The sequence below is a fragment of the Pseudorasbora parva genome, chromosome 5 (assembly GCF_024679245.1).
Source record: "Pseudorasbora parva isolate DD20220531a chromosome 5, ASM2467924v1, whole genome shotgun sequence".
NCBI classification, from domain to species: Eukaryota; Metazoa; Chordata; class Actinopteri; order Cypriniformes; family Gobionidae; genus Pseudorasbora; species Pseudorasbora parva.
In genome coordinates, this window is record NC_090176.1 from 34,489,385 (window position 1) to 34,516,820 (window position 27,436).

The 27,436-nt window shown below is 38.6% G+C and overlaps 2 protein-coding genes across 2 annotated transcripts in view; one reads left to right on the forward strand and one right to left on the reverse strand.

Annotated features, from left to right (window-relative positions):
- The window catches only part of clybl (citrate lyase beta like), a 185,196-nt gene that overhangs the window by 31,338 nt on the left and 126,422 nt on the right, over nucleotides 1–27,436 (forward strand). The gene's annotated exons all lie outside the window — the stretch shown is intronic.
- Nucleotides 5,430–9,867, reverse strand: gpr183a (G protein-coupled receptor 183a). Its single transcript, XM_067445051.1, has 2 exons — nucleotides 9,729–9,867; nucleotides 5,430–8,813 (listed from the first exon to the last, which is right to left on the reverse strand). Exon 2 carries the CDS (start codon nucleotides 8,794–8,796, stop codon nucleotides 7,693–7,695), a length of 1,104 nt encoding a protein of 367 aa, XP_067301152.1. The 5' UTR covers nucleotides 8,797–8,813; nucleotides 9,729–9,867; the 3' UTR covers nucleotides 5,430–7,692.

A 27,436-nucleotide genomic window follows, 5' to 3' on the forward strand; every position in this document is an offset into this window, starting at 1 on the left:
CCGGTCGCCCCTCCATCTTGAAAGTACATTAGCCAAAGAGGGACATACCCATAAATTCAATCGTCGCCTTTCGCGTTTTAACACTGTAACTTTTTGCGTTTTAAATCAGCCACCATAGGAGTTAAAACTAGGGATGTCAACGATTAATCGAAGATCAATTAATTGTCGATAAGACATATGATCGATAAGATCATCGATTAAGCAGGGTCATGCGCGTGCGTGCGGCTCAACCGCGAAACGGGAGGAAAAATGAAGCGAGCGTGCCCCAGTTCTACTAGGGACCATTTTACAGCTGGAGTTATACACCTTCATCATGACTGCAAGTTTGCATGTGCATTCGCAGCCTTTTGTTTTGTGCAAATGTAAGTTGTAATATTGTGTTTATTTTGTGCAGGCCTATCTATAGCTGATTTATCTCATAAGGATGCATTTGGTTAATTAACGTTAGAGGCGAGCGGTAGTAAAAGCGTGGCGGTGATCAGCTTCAGCATGCAGCTCCAACAGCAATGCACAACTAATAATGACTGGTTGAGACTGTCATATTACACAACTTTAATGAGAACACTATTGTAATAAAACATTGTGATTGTTAATTATTTGGGTTTATTTGCCGTGTGTTTCATTGCGTTGATCCAGGAAGAGCGCTTGCACAACATGAGTTGACTCTGACACACAGTACACTCTGACTCGTGCATGTGACTAGTTCAAGTTCATTTCTGCATTCGCATCAGATTGTGCTGAAGTAATATTACATTTATTTTGTAACGTTATATGTGCTCAATCATATAGGATGCGTTTCTTTTAGCGAAATAAAACACACTAGCAAATGGCTTCAGTGTTACGCATGACTTCCGTTTTTTTTTTTTGTTCAGTGCTTCGGCTTTAGAGCATACAGTAGAGCAATGCATAATAACTATGATTTGGTCTGTCATATTATATAACAGAAATGAGAACACTATTTTAATAAATGGCTGTTCTAGGAACAACGCTCTGAACGTAGAGCGCGTGAACACCACGAGTCTCCCTTTCTGAATATAAATATCAGCAACTCAATTCAAGTTCACTTGTGCATACGCATCATTTTGTGCAGATATAATTTGTAATATTTTGTTAATTTTATATAAATCTGATTAATCTCATATAGGAAGCTTTTTGTTGAGTTAAAAAACGCATTAGCAAAGTTTCAGTGTAACTTACCAGTGATTCAGCGCATCAGCTTCAGCTCGCGCAGTTCAAACAGCAACGCACGACTAATAATAACTATGATTGGGACTGTCACATTACATAACATTAAGGGAAACAAATTATTTTAATAAATCGTTTTGAATTAATTGGGTTTAGGTGACGTTTCAGCACGTTGTTCTTGGAAGAGCGTCCACACATTCTGAATAACAGATCTGAGGCGGCGTTGGTGTTAGGTTATATTTGGTTACTAAATAAGTAAATTTATTTAATTATAAATCACGTCTACTAATTTTACAATCCCATAGCCCTTTGTTTAGATAAAAAAAATCCTTCTTATTTGGTGAAGAACATGTGTTTTGAGCAGCATTTGCACATCCTGATATGCTGTCAGCTACACGCCACTGCTGTAGACACCTATTGCAGTATTAAGGTTAACGATTAATCGATTAATTGATCGTTAATTTAAACGACGATCGATCGTGGGAATTTGTGAAAATTGACATCACTAGTTAAAACAAAATCAGAATTGAGAGGAACAGAAAGTATTATTCTCTGTTTGGTCATATACCTTTTCACCACTAGATTGGGGAGAATATCACACAGCTTTAAGAAGGGAAGATGTGTTCGGAGTTTTGCCGACCGGTTACAGTGAAAGTTTAATCTGTCAACTAGCTCCGCTTCACCTTTGTTGCTCTAGTTGGTTGTAGCGCTATCCTATCGTGCGCAGAGGGAGTTTGAAAGACGACCGTTTATCCCGCCCCTTGGATTTAGCTGTCTATGGTGAGTTTCCAGACCAAACATCTTGATGTGGGTCTGGCTTGTCAGGCTAGAATTCTCCTGTTATGGTGTAATGACAGGAAAGGTTTCCTCCCCGTTCTCTGCTCTACCTGCCCAGAGAATTAGTGAGAGGATGGATTCAGTTTATCAGTCGTGATGTCAGCAGCACAGGCTTTACCATACACTGTAAAAAAAAAAATCAGTTCTCCAATTGAACATTTTCTAGTGACTTACCACATCAAAAATTTTCAGTTGGCCAAATTGAATTTCTGTGAATTAAAGGTGCCCTAGAATGAGTTGAAACAATATGTTAAATTGTTCTCTGATATCTACATAGAGGGTATGTGGCTTATTTAAAGGGGTGATGAATGGTGAGAAATCAGCTTTCCCTTAAGCTTTTGATATATAAAAGTTCATGGTAATATAAGAATATCCTGCAAGTTTCAGAGCTGAAAACTTCCTTGTTAGTCAAAGAAAAGCTTTTATAGACACCAGGCTCAGCAAACGGTCCTGTGCTTCATACTTACGTCAGTGCGCGACGAAACACCGCCTCTACAGCGCATCTAATTCAGTAGCCTCGCCCACCTAATGGAGGGCACGTGCTAGCTGGTCAACAACAATAAACATGCTGAGGAAGATTAAGATTATTGCACTTCCTGGTTGTGGAAGAACACAGTCGCTGCATACGCTTCCTTCAGATCCTAATATTAGGAATGAGTGTTTGAACTTTATTTTTAATGAAGTTCCAGCTCACGTGGGGAAAACATGTTCACTTTAGTTCACTGTGGAATCGTTTGTAAACAAATCTCCAGTCGATGCTGGATTTGGATCCGACAGGAATGGTGCAACCATTTATATGTAATAGTATTGCAATGTTATAGATCGTTTTGCTTGTCTACGTGTCTAACAGAAACACACCTTTAGTAGGGATGGGCGATATCTTATACCGGTAAAAATTCTCCCCATGATAAGAATTGTCTTCCCGCAATAATAACGATTAAGCCTATGTTGATGGCGTGACCCATTCACATCTCTCGTGCAGAGCGTAAACAACTATGGCGGAAGCTGCGGAGGAGTTTATTGCTGAAGGAGGAACTATCTCTACAACCTGGAGCTAGTACACACAGATATATTTTCACGCAATGAGCACTTGGACTGAGCGCTTGAGAGATTTGCGCTTTGTCAAGCGATCCGTAAAGCACACTATTTCAGTTCATCTCAATGAATACGCAGTGTATTTGACGCACAGTAAACACTAGTGTGAGGTGTCCGACTGAGAGCGCTCAGTCTTTCTCGCACACTCAGAGACAGCAAAAGAGTCTTATACCACGCAGTATCAACGTGCTACATGCAAACCATATTCTTTGTTGTATTTTCCTGTAAAAAAACGGTGTTCGTTTAGAATTATTCAGCCTAATGCGCAAACGGCAATCTCATTGGCTGGAACGCACCCATTACTGTTCCTGTTTTGATTTCAGCAAATCAGTTCAAGCAACCACTGACAACGTGATTAATATTCATAAACCCAACAACTCCACAATCCTTAGTGCTGTTTATATTGTTATTAGTAGTAGAATTCATAGTACTATTATCTTTATCAGTATTATGTTTAGTTTAGTGGGTTTTTTTTCTACAGAAACACTGAATGAGTAACCATCTCTTAAGATCACCAGTCCTTTAGTTAAAATGGAAAAATATGCATTGCATTCGTACATTTTTCATTCGTACATGATTACCAAGATTTAGTTATATATTACTAAAGTTCTATCATTAAATCATTATTTGCAATTTTTTTGTAATCTGGAGGCATAGTTGAGATTATTACTTTTGCAGTTTGCACTGTTTGCAACATGAGAATATGAAATACAGAATCTGTGTTTACGTTTCAAACGTTTGTTTGTATTGTGTGAAGTTTTTCAGCACAGTTGCATTATTTAAACATTACCTGCACTTTTACAGAAGTGTAATTGCAACTTTTAAATTTCTGAAAAGTTTTTTGAATTAAGTGTTTTTATTATTGTTTTATGTATTATAGGGGACTATTTCATGATGGGTATGTTTTGCTTTAGATCATTTAGTTTTTCTGAGGCTCTCAAGAATGTGTGCAGTTCTCACTTGTAGCCAAAAACATGGGGAATGGTACTACATTCATCGTCATTGATATCGTCATTGCAATAAATACCAGAAAATATTGTGATACATTTTTTTAGTCCATATCGCCCATACCTTTAGCACGCTGGACTCAGACGTGTACGGGCCAGGACTCGCAAAGCCCCTGTGTAGGCCAATGAATCACATAATATTCTGTTTTGTTCTTGTTCTTTTCTCTCTCTCTCTCTCTCTCTCTCTCTCTCTCTCTCTCTCTCTCTCTCTCTCTCTCTCTCTCTCTCTCTCTCTCTCTCTCTCTCTCTCTCTCTCTCTCTCTCTCTCTCTCTCTTCTTTTTTTTGACTTAATTTGGTGTTATGGTGGGGCTTTGTGTGAGGTAGTTGAAAATAACTTAGTCTTTGCACCTATCCTGCATTCATATTGTGTTGTTGTTGTTGTTTTGCATGTGATTTATTTGATTTTTTTTGGTTTTGTTTTTAAATGATTTTTTATTGTCTAGATAATGTGTTAATAATTGTAATAAAGTTTTATGAAAAATCAAAAAAAAAAAAAATCTCTCTCTCTCTCGTCGTGGGTCGATGAGAAATAAATAATTGTGTTTGTTTGATAAAGACGTTTACAAGCCCTGTGATCGAGAGAATAATTCTGGTTGCTGCTTCTCCTTCAATCTCTCCTCTCTCTCGTGAACTGACAGGAGAAGCTCATTAAATATGCAAATCTTATCCAATCCTAGCCGTGGGCATTTACTTACAAGTCTCTAATGCGTCACGTCCATCAAAACCCAGCGTTTTGGAGAGAGCATCAAAACCAGTGTAGAAAATAGCCTATTACTTATTGGTTGTGGGGTTTTTTAAGCCAGTTCATGACACCTTTAAGGGCAAAAATTGTCCAGATACAGTTTCAAAGGTCCATTTACAACCCTATAAATTGTCCCTAGGATGTAATGCTCTGTTTTTGCCTTATTGGGAAGAGTCATGAATATTAATGTTGAGCTCTGCTCTGATTGGCTTATTTCAGCAGCTCACAGCACACCTTTAAATTGCATCAATTCACAGAAATTAAATTTGGCCAACTGAAGAATATAGATGTGAATGTGATCAGTCACTAGAAAATGTTCATTTAGAGAGCTGAATTTTTAGAGTTTATGGATTTGACAGCAACGCCACAAACGGTGAGTAACAGGCCTTGCGGGTTGTGCCAACGGTACCTCTTTAATTGAAATAAACCTTTATAATTATAATTGGCTAATGTTTGTCTCTTATTCAGTGATGCGATGGAGTTCATTATTTTGCCATTACAATTGTTAGTTTTGGTGAAAGCATTTTGTGAGAGAAATAACATTGCAAAGTTCGCTTGTGTTTATTCAGCGCTCTCAGGCCATCTTTAAACATACTTTGGTTTGCAGTAACATTTACAATTTTTTTTTTGGTGATGGTGACATTGTGACGTCACTGACTGGGTGTTCAATTCTTCTGGCGCATCATTGCAAACCTCATTTTGATGCAGGCTATATAGACCACAAACAAATTTAAATCTTTGTCAAAAACATGTATATTGCATGAATTTCAGGTACATTCATTTGAAGAAAAAAAAAGGTAGAATCAAGAAATAAAGACTCCAGTAGATTTTAATAAAAATGGGTTTTCAGAGGAAAACCAATAAATTAAAATGTCAGACTTTGAACATGAACATGCATGACAAAACGTGTCACATTTGTAATGTTTACATCCATAAACAAATATATCATTGAATGTGTAGGAAGCCTGTTAACATGACATCCCTTTATTTCATTGCTATGGCCAAACTATGGCATTTTTGGAAAAGGTGCCCTTTTCAGTGCAGGCTTGTGCTTGCACTGTGGGAAGACTGACAACATAATTTCAGAAGTATTATTTGCTATTATGCATGCGTTTCTGAATGTGCAGTTTGCTCTAAAAAAAAAAAAAAAAAAAAAAACCCTGGACGCGCTCTGAGGGTTTTCCTATTTTCATTTTCGAAACTTGTGTTGGTTGGTCCAATCAATTTGTGCAATGGCCCAGATTTTCGAACATAAAGTGACAGCTCCATTGCGCAAATTCAAATAATTTCAATAATGCGAATTGAAAATACGCTCAATGGAAATGGGTCAATTTCACAAACACTAGAAAAAAACTTTAGCAAAAAGGTTTTTACACTCTCATTAGGTGGGTTTTCAGCCAATTCACAAAAGCAGATTTGAGGGAGAAACACCCACAAACACCTCATATCCGTGCCACTTAAGTAAGGGGCTTTCCTTGCCATTAATGCTTGGATAACACACACGTCTCCCTCCAATAAAAATAATGGCTAGTGCAGTGGACAAAGCTACCACATAGGTGCCATCACTTTTGGAATGACTTATCACAATAGGAAAATAATACACTTTAGTTGCATAACTGCGGCTAATGGAAACGCTGTCATTTCCCAAGTTTTTTTCAACATTTAGAAAATATCGCAAAAGTTTTTCGCAAATCTGTAATGGAAACGTGGCAGGTTTTTATTAAAAAGAAAGTAACATAGTCTTCGTTTGTATCTAGGACTAGGCAATTTATATATTTTAAAAAAATTACTAAAATATAATTAATATAATTGTATTGCTTTTGTTTGAGGAGTAAAAAAAGAAAGAAACAAATTTACAACTGGCAAGCCGGTCGGACTAAAAATTGAGTTGGCTCTAAATTGACAGAGTCGGTCGGGTTACTGCAAACAAGAATATTTTTTACGGATGTCCTTAGATACAAACAAAAACTCACGCTCAAAGCACTCTCAACCACTCCGCCACATAATCTCATTTTAAATGCAAAGATGTCAGCCAATCACAACATTGGGTGTTTTTACTGAAGTCTCAGTAGACACTCCCCTTCAAACAGAGCATTCAAGACAGAGGGGTAATATCAGTATAGAAAAAAAAAACTTTTTATTTCTAAATTATGACTTTTTTAAATGTAAAAATAATACTTACAATATAAGAACACCTCAGGAAACATTAAAAAAAATAATACAAAAAAAGCCATGGGACCTTTAAATGTTGAAACAATCAGTATAGGAAAGTTCATGTGGTTACTTGGAAGAGGTTGAGGTTTGTTATGGTTTTTCAATTCTATGTGCTGTCTCAGCCCACACTACAAGTACTTCTTGCTTGTGTGATTCTCTTTCAACTCAGGTAAAATCACAAAACCACAAAATACCTATAAAAGAAGAGACTTCAGTGGAAAAAAAGAGTAAATGACTCTGTGACCGATTGTAAATGATGAAATGTCACAGAATGAATCAGTGATTGAATCTGATTATTTGTGACTGGAATCTCATTCTGTGGAATCAGATTTGAATAACTGGGTTTACTGTTTCTTGGTACTTGACGAGTGCTGTAGCTCATCATTTCACAGCATGAATGTTTGTCAGCTCAGCTCTTTTCTTTATTATTCAAAAGATCAATTAAAAAACGTCAGAACAAATGTGCAATAATCTTTAAATTACAAAACATTATCTACCAATAGCTTGAAATGTCAAATAATCCAGAGGTAAGAAATTTAATGTTGCTTTAAGTCTCATACAGTCACTCAACTGCATTTCTTGTTCTTGTTGGTTCAAAAACATTGCCATCATTAGTCGTCACTCAAAAGCACACTGCTCCTCTCTTTCTGATAGCTTCTGGAGCTCATCAGGATTTTTTCGTTTGCAAACACATCTTTGGAGGAGCCTTCGGGGGAAGTCCTGACCACGCTCGAGAAGGACATGCTGACTTGCTTTCTGAGCAGTTTGAGTACCTTCTTCTTGTATCCTTTGCAGGCGAAGAAGTAGATGAAGGGGTCGAGGCATGCATTGAGATTCATCAGACAGACGGTGATGTGAAGGGAGATCTGAAATTCATGCAGTTCTGAGCAGTCTGGCTTGTACCGCAGCTTTCTGATCATGTACTGCAGGAGGTCGATGTGATATGGGCTGTAGCAAACCACAAACACAAGAATGACGGTGCAAATCACGCCGATGACTTTGCGACTGCGACCTGACTTCTCTGTCAGTTTATTGGACTTGGCCAGGAGGCGGAGCTTGAAGCACAGTGCCGAATAGCATACCAGGATGGTGAGCATAGGGATGCCGAAGCCTAGTATCACGGCACCGATAAGCATGACAGGCAGGTTGTCAATTTTCTCGAAGTTGGGATACTCCATACATGTTATGTGACCACTTTGTTCGGTGTTCGTCATGGGCATTGACAGCAAAGGCAGTGTCTGCATCAACACCAAGGCCCATACGGCCACACAAATGTAGCGCACCTTCTGAACCTTCCGGAAGCGGGAGAAGCGCAGCGGCAGCACCACTGCAATGAAACGGTCCACGCTCAAACAAGTCATGAAGTTGACGCCAGCGTACATGTTGATGTAGAACAGCATCGCCACAGCCTTGCACAAAACCTCCCCCATTGCCCAGTGAAAACCCATAGCATAGTAAACCACACGCAAGGGCAGAGCGAGTGAAAACAAGATGTCTGACAACACCAGGTTGGCTGAGTACAGAGTTGTGGAGTTGATTTTTTTTAAATTAGGCCAAATGACATGCAAGGCCAACACATTGCCCAGCAGTCCCACAATGCAAATCAGAGAATAAATTGTTGGCAGGAAATACTGTGCCCAACCACGATGGTCATAAAGGTTGGTACAGTTGTCCGAGTCATTTTGAGTTGAGTTTGTAGATGCTACCATCTCCATATGGTCAGTTATGAAATCTGAAGAAGGGAAAACAGATACATTTACTACAGAAGTGAGAGAACACAACCAATGCTTGTATCAGGTAGCATGGTGTTGTTTCACTAAGGAAGTGCAACATTTAAGCTCATTTTTTGTAACGGGCATACAGGGCAGTCAAAGGAAACACAATCCAGCTGCGGTTTTAAAGCACTCGCTCGCTCATTACGATGATGTTTTTATGAACGAGTCAATTTATTTTTACGCGTGTGTACGGAAGTTTGTGATACCGCTTTGAATGGTAAGGAAGTTTTATGTCAATCATCATTTCTAATGTGAAGAATAGAGGTCCAGACGAGCGCCGTGCTCCATTGGAGCAGTAAAAGGTGTTTCCTGTCACTCCTACATCTGCCCGAATTCAACACCTCACAAAGACCTTGACTGCAAGAAAAACATGTCTGGGTAGAAAACAATTCTCTGTGATGGGTGATGGCTATTGTGTAATGGCTAGTATACTTCTGCAAATCCAATAGGTGCTTTTTGAAAGAGATTGAGAGGAACAAAACTAAATCAACATTTTAATAGTAAATCAAATGTTTGCTTTAAAAATAATATAGAATTTGTTTTAGCATGTTGTAATACTTCTTTTCACTGTATAATGGCAACCTTACGATTTACAACTTGCTAACAACTAGTTAATGAGTCAGAAGTATGATTTTTTTTCATCCATGTGCCAATACACTCAGTACTCGCATGCATGAGGCAACACCGCATGGATATTTCCAAATATGATCGTGTATCACATTTATGTTTTTACTTAAGTTGTGCAAGCTGAATTATATATTATAATTATTATAAATTATTACACACACACACACACACACACACACACACACACACACACACACACAGAATACTTCACAAAGATTATTATAAAAGCATATGTATGTACTTACCAACACTTTCTTTTTCCCCAGTGTTTGTGTGTTTGTTTTCTCAAGTGGTCTGATCATGGCAGTGTCAGAAGTGGCACCTCCTGGTCCAGCATTAACCACGGTTTCTAGCACACCCCGATGAAATACTGTTTCCAGCCTTCTCTTGTAACTATGACAACCTATTTCCTGTATTGCTGATTAAGATCTGCCCACTTTTTTTTTCTCAGTAGTTCTCGTTTGACCTCTCACAGTCACATGTTAATGAGCACCCTACATGTGTTTAACTGTGCTTTTAGAAACAACTCATCAAGACTTAATAACTTGTACGTTAATAAGTTAATTTGGTTACTAAAATTGTGAAGATTTTTTCACAGTTTAATGCATTTTCCCATCAGTTTAGGATACATTTTTCCATCAGTTTATTAAAATGATGAAATGATGAAAAATGTTTTATTTTGGTTACTAAAATTGTGAAGATTGTGTGTGTATGTATATTATAATTACAATTATTTGTTATTTTATTTTATTTTATTTTATTTTTTTTAAGTGCATGTATTAATGAGCAGGAAAGAATCCGGCTTCATTTAGTATATCGTTTTATATGTGAATTGGAAGGGTAACATTTTTGTGGATAAAATTTGTGGATTTTTCCTGCGTTTCATGCATTTTTCCATCAGTTTAAATGTAATGTGTTATTTTGATTCTTTATCATGTGGTTTGCAGCATTATTGGGTGTGACAGCAGTTGTGAAAGTATGCAGTTCTATTGTTAGAAGTTAAAACATACATCTGCAAGCTTTTGAAACATCCTATGCACCTGTAGGCAAACGTCATAGCCACTTAAAACAAGATTTTGATGACTTGAAGAACACTAATCCCTACGATGTGGTTGTACTAAACTACAGTAGCTGGATATGACAAGCAGTAACATATTGCGTAAAGCATGTGCATGTCCTTCGTACAAGTAAATCGCTCATTCACTTGTCCGAGTAAAAAATGTGCTTGTCCGGAAAAAAGTTCGATATTTTTTTAATTGTGCGTGTGTGTTGTAACTATAATTTATTCCGAAGCACTATTCTCTCACCAATGTTCAGTCAGCTTTGACATATTTAAATCTGCATATTTGTGAAATTTTATTTTTTATTTTTTTATTGAATCATTTCAAATTTGTGATATTTTTACCTTTTATAAAGGGCATTTTCCCGTAATCGTATTAAATATAGGCTATGCTTCAGCTTTAATTTTATATTGTTAAATTTGATCAATACATTAAATTAAATTAAGACACTATAAGGGTGGTTAACAATAAAATTAAATAATTTACACTGAAAAATTACAACTACATTTAATAATGTTTTGAGATTTGTAGTTTTGAATAGACACATAAGAAATGTTAAAAAGTATGTTTAAACATGAAATTAAATCTCCAGTAGGTGGCAGCAGGTGGCCGTCTTAATGAGTGAGTCATTGAGTCGTTCATTCAAACAATTCATTCAAACACTGAATCGTTCAGTAACACACTTGTTGCTGTGAGACGCGTTACGGTTCTGCTGTGTGTGAACGATTTTCGCTGCTGAATTCGAACAAAAGCACTTAATATTGCATCTAAAATGTAAGTGACTTTAAGTGAATGTAAATGTAAGTGAATGTTAATTAATTGTTTATGGAGCTGTCATATGAAATCAGTGTCATTTTCAGTCGTGATGGTATTCAGGAAAGGGCTAAAACGCTCTAGTGTTGTAATTTCTCCTCGAGAGGCTGCACGAGTGTCAACAGCGCGACCTTGTTATCTTCAGTTCATCATATATTATCATCCACTATCAATCGCCACTTACACTAAATTCTTGCATTTTGGTGATTCGGTAGTTATTTTTTTGTTTTAATCAGGCTCTTGTCCGTCGGGCAAGTAAAATTCTTTTTCACTTGTCCCTTCAAAAAATCCACTTGTCCCGGACAAGCTTTGATGTCGAGCCCTGGTAAAGGTTGAAAATGCAGGTTTCATTCCATGATTTTCTTCTTCACAACTTTATCAAATGAAACACTGTTTATGTCTTGTGTATTGCTTAGCATTAAGGATGTGTATTCCATATGAGATTGAGGACAAAGACACCCACAAAAATGTTTTATAATGTATTTTTAATTCATGGTGAATGGTAATTTAAAATACTTTCAGAGCCTTTCTACTTTTAATAAAAGGAGATTGAAAGGTTATTTCTGGCTACTGGTTACTGCTGTCACCAACCATCCTAACTTTTGAGAGGATGTGGCTTTTGAGAAATCTTTTCATTTTCTGCTAAACACTCTAGTGCGTGCAATCAAACTTTTGAAACCTTTGCTCCATGTTATGTACGGACTGCACAGATAGAGCATATAAAGCAATGATACATTTATTCCTGTGAGTTCCTAGATCTGAACCATCAGTCTGTTTTGTTCATGTGGTTAGACAGAACATTTCCAAAACAACGAAGATCCACAGAGAACTGTGACCCTATTATGCTCAATATAAGTGTTTAGGCACAAGGGCACGAAAGTCTCTAAAATATGTGTGCACTGAAAAATCACTGTATTCTAACTTTGGAGATTTTCTATATTTATTGTAAAATCACAAAGCATCAAAACAAACCGAAATTTAATAAAAATGTTTAGGTCTAATAGTCACATTTTTAAAGGTGAAATGTTCGTTTCACTAGTTAGCCCTACTTTCTGTGACAAGGGTGTGATAAACAGGAAACTGAAATAAATGGCGTCAGTTTCTGCTTTCTTCATATTGACCCCCGTTCCAGAAACATGTGATACCTGACACTTCTGCACAACCGAAGCGGCAACTCAAAAGCACATATTTTTAAAATGTGTAAGCAATAACGTCTCACGTCAAGGGCACTGCATATATGCATTTCCCGATGATGTTTTTCATGTCTCAGGGTGGTTTTCACACCTACTGAGGCCTTTAAAACTCTTAAACTGTTGATCTTACAGCATGTCAGTGACATATTCATATTATTATTTTACATTTTTATTTTTTGGTATATTTTAGAAACATTTTATTATTTGTGACTCTTCACCTTATATTACTGCTTAAAGATTACATTTGTCAAAAGAGTACTGTACAGCTAACCACTATGGTTAAAACATATACACGTACATACATCACTTAGTGATTCATGAGCCTTTGTCTGAGTCTGTGTCTGAATGAAAAAAACTTGGGGAGTTTGTGACTTGATGAGTCAAACACATGAAAAAACAAATAGTGTCTGCTTGACTATCAGAGGCAATTACTTTAAAACATTGCAGACAGAGATTAGTTGCTATTAAACCCAAGCCGATGCTTTTATAATCATGCAGACATTTGTTCCTAGAGTCATATATGACAAAATGCCAATACAAATATTTTGTTATAAATTCTTTGCTGCAGTATTGTCATGACAATATTTGGGCTACAAACACCGCATAGACCAGCGAAATGCCAAAATTTGTTTGATTTCTTAAGCATACTAAACTGAAGTTTCAGTTTTGACTCATAGCAAAAGATGTTTTGAGTGTCAGAAATACAATTAAAGTTTTTGCCCAGACTTAGGTTTCATTTTAAAACACAATTATACCTCAGAGTGAGATCTTTTGAAAAGAAAATGCTGACGACTTTTCTTGAAATTCGGTGCAGATTGTATTGAAATGTGATACAAAGTGTCTAAAGGTTGCAATTGAGGCTGACTTTTTTCATGCTGGTCAGGGAAAGCTTGAAGTAGCGTGTCAAGTAGGAGAGCATGGCACAATACTTTTTGAGTTTCTCAGTTTGTGTAAATTCACTTCAGAGTTCAGAGTATGTATTTTTTCCCACATTAATTTCACATGTCTAATTCAACTATGGTGTTTTGTTTTATTTATACAGTACCTGAAAGAATAGAAGTGAAATGTGACAACACAATGGAAGTAGTACATTGTAACATGACCATAGGACATCTTAAAATGTTATCTGATCTAACAGAAAAAAGACAAACTAAAATATTTTGTCAATAAAATACAATTATTTACTTTTCCATGTAAAATAATGTTTTATATATATATATATATATATATATATATATATATATATATATATATATATATATATATATATATATATATATATAATCAGAATTTATAAATGTATAATTAAAGGTAAACTAATTTTAGAGTTTGACAACAAACATATCACTTAATACAGTTGTACTGTATAGTTCAAAACATAATTATAATGAATAATTTTTAAACATTGAGTCTTTATTCACCTTTTTCTCATGGTTTCTCAATGGAATTCATAAAAGTATAAAAAAGCAACCTGATCACACATAAATGTGTATAAATAGTACAAGTGTGCAATGTCGTGGAATGTATACGCCAAAACTCATTTTAGGTAGTGGGGCGTATATATGACACGAGCTTGGGTAGGTTTAGGGTAGTGGGGCGTATATATGACACGAGCTTGGGTAGGTTTAGGGTAGTGGGGCGTATATATGACACGAGCTTGGGTAGGTTTAGGGTAGTGGGGCGTATATATAACACGCGCTTGGGTAGGTTTAGGGTAGTGGGGCGTATATATGACACGCGCTTGGGTAGGTTTAGGGTGGTGGGGTGGGGGGTTCATATGTATAATACGCCATAAAATGCGTATCATATGCACGCGAAAAACAGCGTGCCATAGACACGCCAAAATGAGTTTTGGCGTATACATTCCACGACATTGCCACTCGTACTATTTATATACGCATTTTTGTGAGAATACCCTGAAAATAGACTAGCATAATTCTAATAAGGGCTCATTGTAACCCAGTGTTGCAAGGCACTCCACCTGCGCAACTGGGATTTAAACCCGGCTTGTGTCTTCTGCTGGTTAGATTAGCATTAAATAACTATCTTAGCTGTTAAACTGAAACACTCAGTTTCAGTCAATCTCATGTCAACCTTGAGTACCTATAGAGTAGTATTGCATCCTTCATATCTCTGAAAAGTCTTTAGTTTTATTATATTTATTAAAGAAATATAGGCTGTACTGAGTCTTTCCGGAAAAAAACGTGCGCCTGGAGGCGTATCGAGTGGGCGGAGCTTAAGAATGACGATCGCGAACAAAGCGGTGATGTCCTCAAGCGTGGAGAAACCCATGGCTATCTCAGCTAATAGATATTTGATCCATAATCAAATCTGAGGCTGAAATAAATTGAACAGGAGAAACAGCAACAGCAGGACGTCTGTTTCTGTGGTATGTACTGTATTTAGTGGCCTGTCAACATTTGTGTGTCTTTACTCGCAATTTAGGAGGACATGATTCGGTTTATGGACAATTGTATGCGACTAAACCTTAGCAGTAGCAAGCAAAACGGTTTTGCACGTCAGACTAGTGTAACGTTATACATAGAACAACAATGGAGTAACCGTTGCGCATTTGAATGACGAAGCACGCGATCGTGTCGTTTACTGATGTTTACTCACGCAACGATAGCCAACAGCAGAGACATTTGAAGCAGTTTTACTCACCGGCTGCTTCCAAAGCAGGACCGAACCTTTATCGCTGGGACCGCTCCGTCAAAAACACACTTCTTTGGTATGATTTGGTGAAGTCCTGTGACAGCAGTGGCGTGGAAATCCACTTTGCGACGCAACTGAAGCGATGTTGTGAAGCTTCCCGTCATTTCTGCGTTCAAATCGTTTAAAATGCAGCGCTGCCTTCCCGGAATGCTGTGCTGAAGCGTTGAAGTCGCTCGACGTCACCCGTAGGAATAAAGTGGAGCGCGCCGCGCCACATAAGTGTTCACGGACGACTGGATCTGCACCTGAGAGACTGTTTACGGCGTGCATTTCCTCTCTCTCCCTCTAGTTACGCGCGCGCGCACCCTTCCGGGAGAAGAGCCCGTACGGCCCATACAAGGACCTTCCACTCTTATTAACGTCAAGCCGACCCATACTCGAAAAAAACTCTCCGAAACTTGTGAGAAACCGGAAGGAGTATATGTGACACAGAAATACTCCGTCAAACGTCCAACATTAGTTTTTGAAACTTTGTCTATGTTTAGGATGGGAATCCAAGTCTTAACAGTGTAAAAAGCTCAGTATGCATGAAACAGCACCCCCCCCCCCCCCCCTTAAATAACAGATATAAGATTAAAATAATATCAGATTTGTCTCATTTTAAATATACAAAAAACTGAGAGGAAAAATTTACTCAATAAATTTACTTTTGCTATGGTTCAATAAATGTTTAGCGATAACCTCCAAGGATTTTTTAAAATGTTGGCGCTTTTTTTCTGTGTATATACAGTGTTGATATGGCAACTAGTAATTACAAAAGTTTCGTCATGCTGGCATGTGTGGAAAGTTTTAAACCATGTGTGTTTTAATCCTGCGTTAGGTTGTGCCCAGCTCACCCTTACTTGATATTGTTAGAAAGAGGAAATCCGTTTCAAACCCTGCTGAACACCTTAAGGAAATATATAATTTGCATAGTGGAAACATCCATCCATCATCTTCCACTTATCCGGGGCCAGGTCGTGGGGCAACAGACTAACCATAGTGGAAACAGTAATATACATTTTTTTTTGTATGTGTTTTTGAAATTGAAACCCTTGCTTCATAGCCTTGCATCCCATTGTGTGGTGGATGATGCAATATGTCTTTCACTGACATAATGGGCAACAATAAGTTTGTGTTTACTGTTTACTCTAGAGGTGGGCATAGATAAATGTTTTTAATCTAGATTAATTTTGAAATTAATCTAGATTAAAATGGCACATTATGCCGACGGCTTTCAGAATGTCTGTGCTTCCCAAATAATAGGTGGGTTTTCATGGAGCACTGTAATCGGTTTAAAAGTTCAATCCAAATGAAAATGCACCATATAAACACCTCAGTCAGAATAAAAATGCCCAAAACGAATGAAATTGTAATTGGTTTGAGAGGTGCGGGATAAACCTTTTCATAAACCGATCAAACTGAAAAATTCACCATGTAAACGACCTGACCCGATTACTTTTGAGTGTGCGTCCTTATGTGACTTGATATGCAGTGGACGCCTTCACTACTGAAGAGTGTGCGCCATGAACATTGCACCTTATTCAGAACTGACAGAAATCTGTGAGAAAAATAATGACCCAAAGACAAAAGAACTGATAAACAAAAGCTGATATGTAGGAGCAATAACCTTATGAGCAGCGCTGTGTCATATGCCATACCTGTCCTGTGCACAAGAAAACCTGTGTTCAAGTCTCAGCTCGAGGTTCAGGCTTATTTGATCATTAATGATGTCATCAGCAACTTCTGCGTCTACGTCGACTCGACTGTCATCACATAAATGTCGACTTTAAAAAATAAAAAATAAAGAAGTCGTTCAAATCCTCCTGTATGACAATATGAATTCCACCACAAAGTTGTGTTAAGAGGGGGGAATCTCAGAATTTTGTTTGATCCCAGAGTTCCCATTTAGTCGGTTACTCTCGACACCACAATGATGACTGGTGTATAGGAATCTTATTAGAGAGGCCAATCTACTTTGAATGTAACTAAACGAGCCAATGCACATTGACATGCAATTATTGCCGCCGCTGCTCTGCCACGCAGCGCAGGTATATAATAAGCAGTAGGTCTAGGGCTGGGCACTGAACAGCGATACTTTTATGGTATCGAATAAAAAATTATTTATCTTTCTGTGCCAAATTTCAGTTCCAAAAGCCAAGCGGCTGTGTCTGTGTGAGCCTGTAGCTTACTTGCATGTAAGGACCTAAAGCACCGGTGACTGGCTGTCCACCACCACATGCCGAGTCAGCAAAGTGCAATGGTATTGGTATTGTAAAAGTATTGCAACCATGGCGGCGGTGTACTCACACTAGACAGCACGGAAGAAAGCAAACACCAAATTATTACTACTTGGATACACTTTTTCAAGTATGAATCAAGTATATATTTAGGTTCATAACGGTCATGGTTCTCACCTTACTGACAAACAGGGCTTGACATTAACACCCGCCAAATGCGGGTAGATTTCAGCTGTGGCGGGTACGGCAGCCACTCCCAGGGGCGGAGCGGGGGGGTGGCTAATGGGGCTTAAGCCCCGAATGTTTTGTCAAAAGCCCTGAATCTTTTAGTAAAAAAAATCATAATAATAAAAAAAAAAAAATCTTTTTGTTTCATTTCCTCTCAGTCTTTCAGACTGGAGCGGCAAAAAATGAAACAAAAGGCTCCTTTACCGTGTGTGGCGGTCGGCAATGCGTCGCACACATAGACTGTCGCAAAATCCCCAGATTGTTTGCCAATGCCAACTGCCAATAAAAACTAACGAAGAAGAATATACATCTTCTTCTTCGTCGTTGTCATCAGGGATTGGCGGGCTTTTGTATTTCACCGGCGTCGTAGTGAACATGGACACTACACATTTTTTTTTAAAAGGAACACTAAACCTCACCGGCCAGAGAGAGATTCTGCATCAGACGAAAGTGTTACAGGTTTGTGAATCCGCTGTTGTAACACTTGAGTTACATGACTGTACTGCTGGCTAGCTAGGTGTTACTTATTAAGGCGAGACACGACAGGTGAAAACAAAGTCAATTTTGAGATTTTGGGCCAGTTTACTCCCTTAACATGTAAGCTTTCATGTCACAATAAAAAAGGGCAACATTACACATTTAAGGGTGTTATTTCATTATATTTTGTCACCGTGCGCCTTTAGATTTCTACCTGAAATCATCCAAAGTTACTCTAACGCGAGCTCCCGTGCCGTCTCCATTCACAGAAACATGTCATGCCTGGTATTATTATAAAGCTCTCAGTCTCACACACAACACTGTCTAATCCAAATATGGGCATTTCCTTTGTAGAACTAACCAACCGCGAAAGTTTGCAGCCGAAAACAACATCTGATTGGTCATGGATTCTGATGTAGCAAATCTGTCAGCTAAGCACAAAGTAAACCAAACTGAACTCTAAAGATTAATAACGATGTTTACACCAAATTTCAATCTCACCTATGCAGGCTAACTTAAAAATAGTCAGATAATGGTTGCCTTTTTTATGTGCCAGGGGTTAAAATGAGTCATCCTTAACATGTTTGGTGTGTTTTGGATTCACTACAGCTGGAGAACAGTTCAATACCAAACACATTGTAGGCTCTACTGGGTGAATTTTTTTACTAACTTATTTTCCCAGATAGTATATAGATTTTTAGGCATTCTATTATCTCAAACAGCCTGAAAAATAGTGCATTTAGCTGATGTAAATGGAAAAAAATCTCCCCGGGGGAGTATACCCCCGGACCCCCCTAGGTTTGGGCTAAGCCCCGAATGTTTACATTGTCTGGCTCCGCCCCTGGCCACTCCCACTAGCCACTTAGGCGGGTTAAATATAATTTCAGCCTACAGCCAAATGAAATGCCAAGACCGTCGTATCACAAAATTAAAATTTTATTACAATTCTTTATCGATCAACTTGCAGTAAATGAAGTTGGGATAGGCGGAATCGCGCTGAATGACACACAACAGAAGCGTGCTATCAGTTTTTCAGTGTTGCTACAAGTAGTGACGCTACTAGTTTAACTACATTTTTCATTTGCACTTTCCCAAGCATTTCTGAAGATCAAGCTCAAATTGGAAACACACCTGCCAAGTCGCCGATATACTTCACATTCTATGTTCCTTTCTGTTTCGCGCAGACGCGCACAGATTCGCGTGAGCCTTCCAAAGGACTCCTTTGGCAGTGAGCGCGGAAAGACGGGTTCGGCGCGTGCACTGTATACGCGCACTAACTAGTTGACGTTTGTTTCCGAGCACTCAGTTCGCTGTTGCACGCGGGTCATCCGCGCGATGACAAAAGAGAAATCGTCTTCAGTGCAAAGTTTTAAAATAATCTATTGTGTCTGTTGAATAAAATCCTCTTATTAAAAGCATCGGGGTCCAGCCTGGTCATGAATGAATGAAACTTTTTTTCACACACACACACACACACACACACACACACACACACACACACACACACACACACACACACACACACACACACACACACACACACACACACACACACACACGCCTGGTTCACTATCTTTGTGGGGACTCTCCATAGATGGTTTTTATAGTGTGCAAACCGGATTTTATATCCCCCTGCCCATGCCCCTAAACCTACCCATCACAGGAAACATTCTGCATTTTTAGTCTCTCAAAAAAACTCATCCAGTATGATTTATAAGCCTTTTGAAAAGTGGGAACCGCTGGCTGGTCCCCACAATGTAGGTAATCCCAATGAAATATAAACAAGGGAGCACACACAGATATAGGCACGTTTTGTTTTGTTTTTTGCCATGTTGGTACTGCTTGCAGCAGGTCTTAATTGTTTTGCTACTGTACTTTGAGCTGAGTTGAATTGTAAATTAACTTACAGTTTCCTGCAAAAGTGCCCAAGTCTAAATTGAGCATAAACATGCAAACACAGGTGTGTATACATATCATACACATACAGAGGAACATACACACACTTTTGACACCTGGTTTTGTTAATATTATGGATCACATGTTTTTGTTGCCAAATTGATTTCGGACAATTTTTGAATAACTGAAAAAGTATGCATGTCTATCTGCTTGAATTATGTTGATCACAGAGATAGTATTGATTGGAATGAAGTTGGTTCAATGTAAAATTAAATAAATAAAAAATAGCTCAGATGTAGTGAACTACTTTTGCCAAGTTGCTGTAGCTTAGCTTGCTACATTTCCTAGCTACCCGCAGCTTCAGGGTAGTGAAGCTTAATTTAATGTAGAGTAACTGGTATCTTAGCTCACTACATTTTCCAAGTAGCTTGCCCAACACTGCTCCTTGTGCCTGAATAATTAAATACACGTGCACACGTGTAATTTGCTGTAATTGTCCAGCCCTTGCCCACCTGCACATCCCAGCTGATATACAATGTAGTCTTGATTTGGGTGGTCACTCTGCATGTGAAAGTTTGAAAGGGTTTTAAATCTTCCAAATCAAGTAAAATGACTCAAAATCAACTAATTTAAGCATGCCAAAGTCAACTTTAATCATATAAAATGTAATTTCCAAACCGCAAAATTGTGGCCAGTGAAAATGCTGAGTGGCTAGTAACTTTGGAAAACCACTAGCCACAGTGGCTGGTGAGCAAAAAAGTTAATGTCAAGCCCTGCTGACAAACATGAATTGTAGTTTCCGAGTATACCTCCAGCCAAACCGAGGGGGGACAATCATGCTCTGGAAAATACTTGACAGATAAGTGTAATTTCACTACTTAAACCGAATGCATCCCCATAACATTGACTACCACGTAATATATGTTAGCTTGTGCTGCTAGTCGGTTGCATATGGTATTGAAAAAAGTGAAGCTTGTTTACCTGCTGAACTGATGATTCGGTTGCCCAGTTCCACCTGACAATGAACATGGGCTGACATGCAAATGTTGGAGGCGTACATATTAATGATCCCAGCGATTGTGTTTTTGTGTTGGGTTTTTCCGTGGTGTTTTTCACAAACAAGATTTACATATGAATAGGGGTGGGCGATATCTCGATATATAAAATACTCGATATGGATTTGGACACATCATATATATGGATATGTTGTATATATATATTAAATTCAGATTCCGCCACTTTGCTTGTTTGCCTTCTCTGTGCTGTGCTCGCGCGCCTCCCGCCTCATTGCTTTTGTTCCCCCTCCCCTCGCGTGTCGCCTCATTGCTCATTGAACACGGCAGCTTTCGCAACCAGGTGAGGAGTAGTTATGCTGACAAGCAGGGGCGTAGCACCAAATTTTGGGCCCTGGGTACAAACCATCTTGCTGGGCCCCCGTACCATGTATGTGTATGTATAGAAAACTGACTTCTAAGGCCCCCCCCCCTGCCTCGGGCCCTGGTTACTCAGTACCCTTTATCCCCCCAGTCCCACGCCCCTGCTGACAAGCGCGTGTGTTGTTCAAGACTCAGTTTAGAGACCATGATTTTCCTTCTAACACAACTGCTTGCTAAAATTCATAAAGAAATATTAATGTTCATCATAGTTCAAATCGCAAGTTTCACCCAAAGTCAAGTGATTGACACTAGGCCTACTGGTGCGAGACGCGGTCGCAATCATGTCAGTTTATGATATGTGTCTAACTGACCGCATGGTTTTCGGTTAAAATGTCAAAAGGATCGCATATCATTTGAAAACGTAAAAAATTATTGCAATATCATTATTATTATTATTTTGTCAGCTTTATCACGGGATTATGATGATTAGGTCTATTCATGTTTTAACCAAGAGGGAAATACGAGACATCCCGGGTGTCCTATGAGATACAGTGCTCTTCTGTAAGTTGTGCTGTAGCCTAAACCTATCATATAGTCTACCTTCTGACATTCATATTTCGTTCTGTAACTGGAAAAGAAGTGAATATCGGCTCATGTGTAGGCTACATGATCCGCATGATGAGGCGCTCAGTAAAGAGTGCGACATCTACTTTTTGAATTTTGGTACTATGGTAGTGGTGTTATGACAAAATCAGTTTATTTATATCTCAGTCATGCGGCATGCCCCCATCTTTCTGCAGAATGCTTACTGTTTACTTTAAGTGTAAAAAAGGAGTCTTTGATTCATCTTTTGAAAGCATGAAATTAATGAAAAGGCTATATGTTAGGGGTGTAACGATTCATCTACTACATCGATGTATCGATTTATATTCCAATGATCCAACTACATCGATCTGTGCTCGGCAAGTTGGCCTTCCAGACGACATATATCGATCTAATATCGTTTTAAAAGGTAATCGATCGATTGTATCGATAATAGGAAATAGCGCATTTGATTTTAGCACGTCAGACTTTATATGGATGTTTTTTCTTAGCACTTTTAATGATAAAGGCGTTAAACATTATTCAGTCAGTCTATACGTGACGTCAGCCGCAAGCGGCAGCAGCAGCGCAGAGAAAACATAACAGCGCGGACAGGATTTGTCATGACAGCGGATGACAGAGCAGAAGCCAACGAGCGAGAAACTATCAGGCCACTATTGCGGTGCAGTTTGTGGAAACGTATTTTTTTATGGTCTATGGTGGAAACACTTTGGCACTTTTGTAAAGACGGAGATGTTCTAAAGGAGTCTCTCCCTGTTTATAGTAGTAGCAGGTTCAGCCACTGCTCATTCAACCTGAAGAGAGGTTGGTAGCACTTTATTTTTGATATTAATATTATATTTTTATTATTTTTATGTTGAAAAACAACAGCAAAAGTAGCAGGTAAACCCACAGTTATTTAAACATGAAGAGATGTTAGTTGCACTTTATTTTTGATATTAATATTGTAATATTTTTATTTTGAAAAACAAGCAGAAGTAGCAGTAGTAGTATGTTGGTTGGTTGGTTGCACTTGTACTTTTATTGAAAATGAGAGCAGAAAAGGTTAACTTCCTGTTCATTCAACTTAAACTGTTGGTTGCACTTTATTTAAATAAAATGTGAACACAATTGCCACTAATTCTTTACTTGTTTGTTTATATCCATAATTCATTGATATCTGATTCCCTTAAAAGAAACAACAGCAATCTAGGAAACTTCATCTGCACGTATTTATTTCAGTCACACTGATTGAAATTTTTGGCTAAAAAGTTACTGAATCGATTTCAAGTCACTGAATCGTTTCGGATCGTATCGTTCTAAATTAACCAATATCGTCCTTGAATCGTATCGACAACCTCAAATCGTGATGCGAATCGAATCGTTGTTAAAACGAATCGTTACACCCCTACTATATGTATTATTAATTTTCTTTTACAGTTAAATTATTATTTGTGTAATCAGAGAGTTTTTTTTTTTTAAATGTCGCAAAAGCACTTTGTTCCTACATGAACTGACTAATTCTTTGCACTTCAATAAAAAAAAAGAATTTGTGGTATTTTGGCATATTTGTTTTTGTTGTAGTTTTTAGGGGGTTATTTTTCCTGTAAAGATGTCGAGATATATATCGTATATCGAGATATAGCAAAATATATCGAGATATATTTTTTGCTCCATATCGACCCGGCCCTACATATGAAGGAGGAGGCAATGGTGTTTGAGACTCACATTATGTGATGTCCATGTACTGTCCATGTCTTTTTATTTAACTATGGCAAGGTTATTTAAATTTTTCATTCTAAGGCACCTTTAATAAAAACAAGCTATGTTACAATGATGAATGATTAGCTCAAAATGTACATCTGTATGTGCGTGTACTTTGTTTAAATTGAATACAAACTCATCTCTCGCGTTCCAGCGGCTGCTACTGCTCCGTGTGTATTGTCAAACCTGGGTTTAGGTTAAGAAATGTAATTTCGCCAAATACGTTTTTTTTAAAGCAACCTACTTCAGTGTAGCTAATATTTGACGATAACATCGGGCTTAACTTCGGATTTAAATTTGTGACGATCGGGTGCGGGTGGATAGTTTGTTTTTAACAGTGGATACAGTGACGTTAGAGCTGATCTGTGCATTCCTTGTATGCCCAAATCTAAATAACTTGTGTTGTCATTTCTGAGGTGTTTTGAGTAAATTATTAAACTGATTCGTTCAGTTCAGAGTTGAACAGATCAGTTCTTTTTACTGTCTTTAAAATGATTCAGTTCAAATTAGTCATTTGGTCATGAATCGGAAATTAGCAGACCCGTTTTTTGTGAATCCCGGCTGTTAGAACATCACGGAAGGTTTGTCATACAGAAAACACTTCATAACGGGATAGAATTAGTTTCCTGTTAATTTAAAGTATGATTTATGTCAGCTGTTTAGCTGGTCAGAGAAGATGAACGTTTTTTGAGCGCAATTCACACCGAGCGGTATTTCAAAACAATTGTCCGAATCCACAACGTTCAACATAATAATAATAATAATAATAATAATAATAATAATAATAATAATAATAATAATAATAATAATAATAATACTTTATTTATAACACACTTTTCATTCCGAAGAATCTCAAAGTGCAACAAAGGAAAAAAAATAACACAAAAAATGAATAACAAGTACAAAATAAAGAATACTACAAACAATTAACCAACACAGAAAACTGAACAGAAACAGAGCTGATGGTGAACAGAAAACAGAGCTGATGGTGAACAGAAAACAGAGCTGATGGTGAACAGAAACAGCTGATGGTGAACAGAAAACAGAGCTGATGGTGAACAGAAACAGAGCTGATGCTGAACAGAAAACAGAGCTGATGGTGAACAGAAACAGAGCTGATGCTGAACAGAAAACAGAGCTGATGGTGAACAGAAACAGAGCTGATGCTGAACAGAAAACAGAGCTGATGGTGAACAGAAAACAGAGCTGATGGTGAACAGAAAACAGAGCTGATGGGGAACAGAAAACAGAGCTGATGGTGAACAGAAAACAGCTGATGGAGAACAGAAAAAGAGCTGATGGTGAACAGAAACAGAGCTGATGGTGAACAGAAACAGCTGATGGTGAACAGAAACAGTGCTGATGGAGAACAGAAACAGCTGATGGTGAACAGAAAACAGAGCTGATGGTGAACAGAAACAGAGCTGATGGTGAACAGAAAACAGTGCTGATGGTGAACAGAAACAGTGCTGATGGTGAACAGAAAACAGAGCTGATGGAGAACAGAAACAGCTGATGGTGAACAGAAAACAGAGCTGATGGTGAACAGAAAACAGAGCTGATGGTGAACAGAGCTGATGGTGAACAGAAAAAGAGCTGATGGTGAACAGAAAACAGAGCTGATGGTGAACAGAAAACAGAGCTGATGGAGAACAGAAAAAGAGCTGATGGTGAACAGAAACAGAGCTGATGGTGAACAGAAAACAGTGCTGATGGTGAACAGAAACAGAGCTGATGGTGAACAGAAAACAGAGCTGATGGTGAACAGAAACAGAGCTGATGGTGAACAGAAACAGAGCTGATGGTGAACAGAAAACAGAGCTGATGGTGAACAGAAACAGAGCTGATGGTGAACAGAAACAGAGCTGATGGTGAACAGAAAACAGAGCTGATGGTGAACAGAAACAGAGCTGATGGTGAACACAAAACAGAGCTGATGGTGAACAGAAAACAGAGCTGATGGTGAACAGAAACAGAGCTGATGGTGAACAGAAACAGTGCTGATGGTGAACAGAAACAGTGCTGATGGTGAACAGAAACAGTGCTGATGGTAAACAGAAAACAGAGCTGATGGAGAACAGAAACAGCTGATGGTGAACAGAAAACAGAGCTGATGGTGAACAGAAAACAGAGCTGATGGTGAACAGAAAACAGAGCTGATGGTGAACAGAAACAGAGCTGATGGTGAACAGAAAGAGAGCTGATGGTGAAAGTCTCTGTAAGCTCTGCAGTACACTGTGGTCCACTCCATGTATTACATTTCTCCCAGCGCTAGAGGCTCTATTGCTCCATATTCCCAATTCGGCAGTGTCCTGATGACGTCGTTGAGGCATGACAGCTGAAGACCAGATGATGGGTCTTCATGACGATACAGGTGATGGGGATTGCCACAGCACCGTGCAGGAGGCAGACAATGTTTTCCGGGCACTTCTGTTGACACACCGGGGTTGACGCAGAAGTCCAAGCCACTCCACGGCCACAATGCAAGACGAAACAGCGGCGCAGCCGAGAAGCGGAACATCCCAACATCATGCCGGACACTGATGACGCTGGCCCGGTGCAAACTTCCGCCACCATACAGCTCAAGCCCGAGGGAGACCAGCAGCCGACACCCAGAAGAGAGAGCAGCCACAGCGAGCAACATCAAATGTCCTTCAAACCAAAGCCAGCCGCAGCAATTCAAACATAAACATCAGAGAAGCGGTGGAAAACGGCGAATGGCGAACAACGTCCTCTCAGTGGCTGCCAGCAATCAGCAGCAGTCCCAATTGTAGCTCTGACTGTTAGACTAGTCACAAACATTAGAAAATAAAATAAAATCTAAATCTAATAGTACAGTAACATGATTTGTGGGTGGAGAAGCAGCGAACAGACAACGCCAGCGTCCTCTCCCCCACGTTGCCTCATGGAACATGGATTCAGTCTTCTGAACTTTTGATTTAGATTAATATGTGAAATATGAGAGAGAGCTAAGAAGATGCTTAATTTGAAGACAGAGAGAGTGCGCGTGGGGTGGAGTTCTCTGCTCTTTATATGCCTTCAGCTGTGGTCTTGCTGTGGTCTTGACCGGTCTTGAGACAAAATCCAGAGTCATCTTCGCCCGAGACCAAATAAAAATGCGGGGTTGATACCGAGAAGAGACCAAGACCTTTATAAAGTGATCTTGAGACCGGTCTCGAGACCAAGACCGATCTTGAGTACTACAACACTAGTGGATAAATCTGAAAACGACATTCTTGGGTTTTCATGTGTACAACAAATCCGTATAATTTGTGAAACGGTGACGTCATCACATTATGTCCGGCACGGTGAAAGACTAAAGGGATACAACTATGGGCATTGGGCATGCGCACATTAATATTGCATCATTTAATTATAGTATTTGCATTATTGTAAGGGTAGGTTTAGGGTTGGGGTAAACCTACAACCAATAAACCAAAATAATAGTAATTTAAATAACAATAATGCCTAAACATTGTATTTATGTTGTGCAAATTAACTTTCATGTTTCAGCTTCAGCTCAGGCATGACATAAGCATACATACTGTTTTCTGGAGTATTTTAAATAGAAGATTTACGTAGATTTAAATAGAACAAGAGTAGATTTATGCGGTCAAGACCACATCAAT

Bases quoted from the DNA above. Each gene is read 5' to 3' on its own strand.
- gpr183a (XM_067445051.1), bottom strand. From the start codon at position 8,796: ATGGAGATGGTAGCATCTACAAACTCAACTCAAAATGACTCGGACAAC.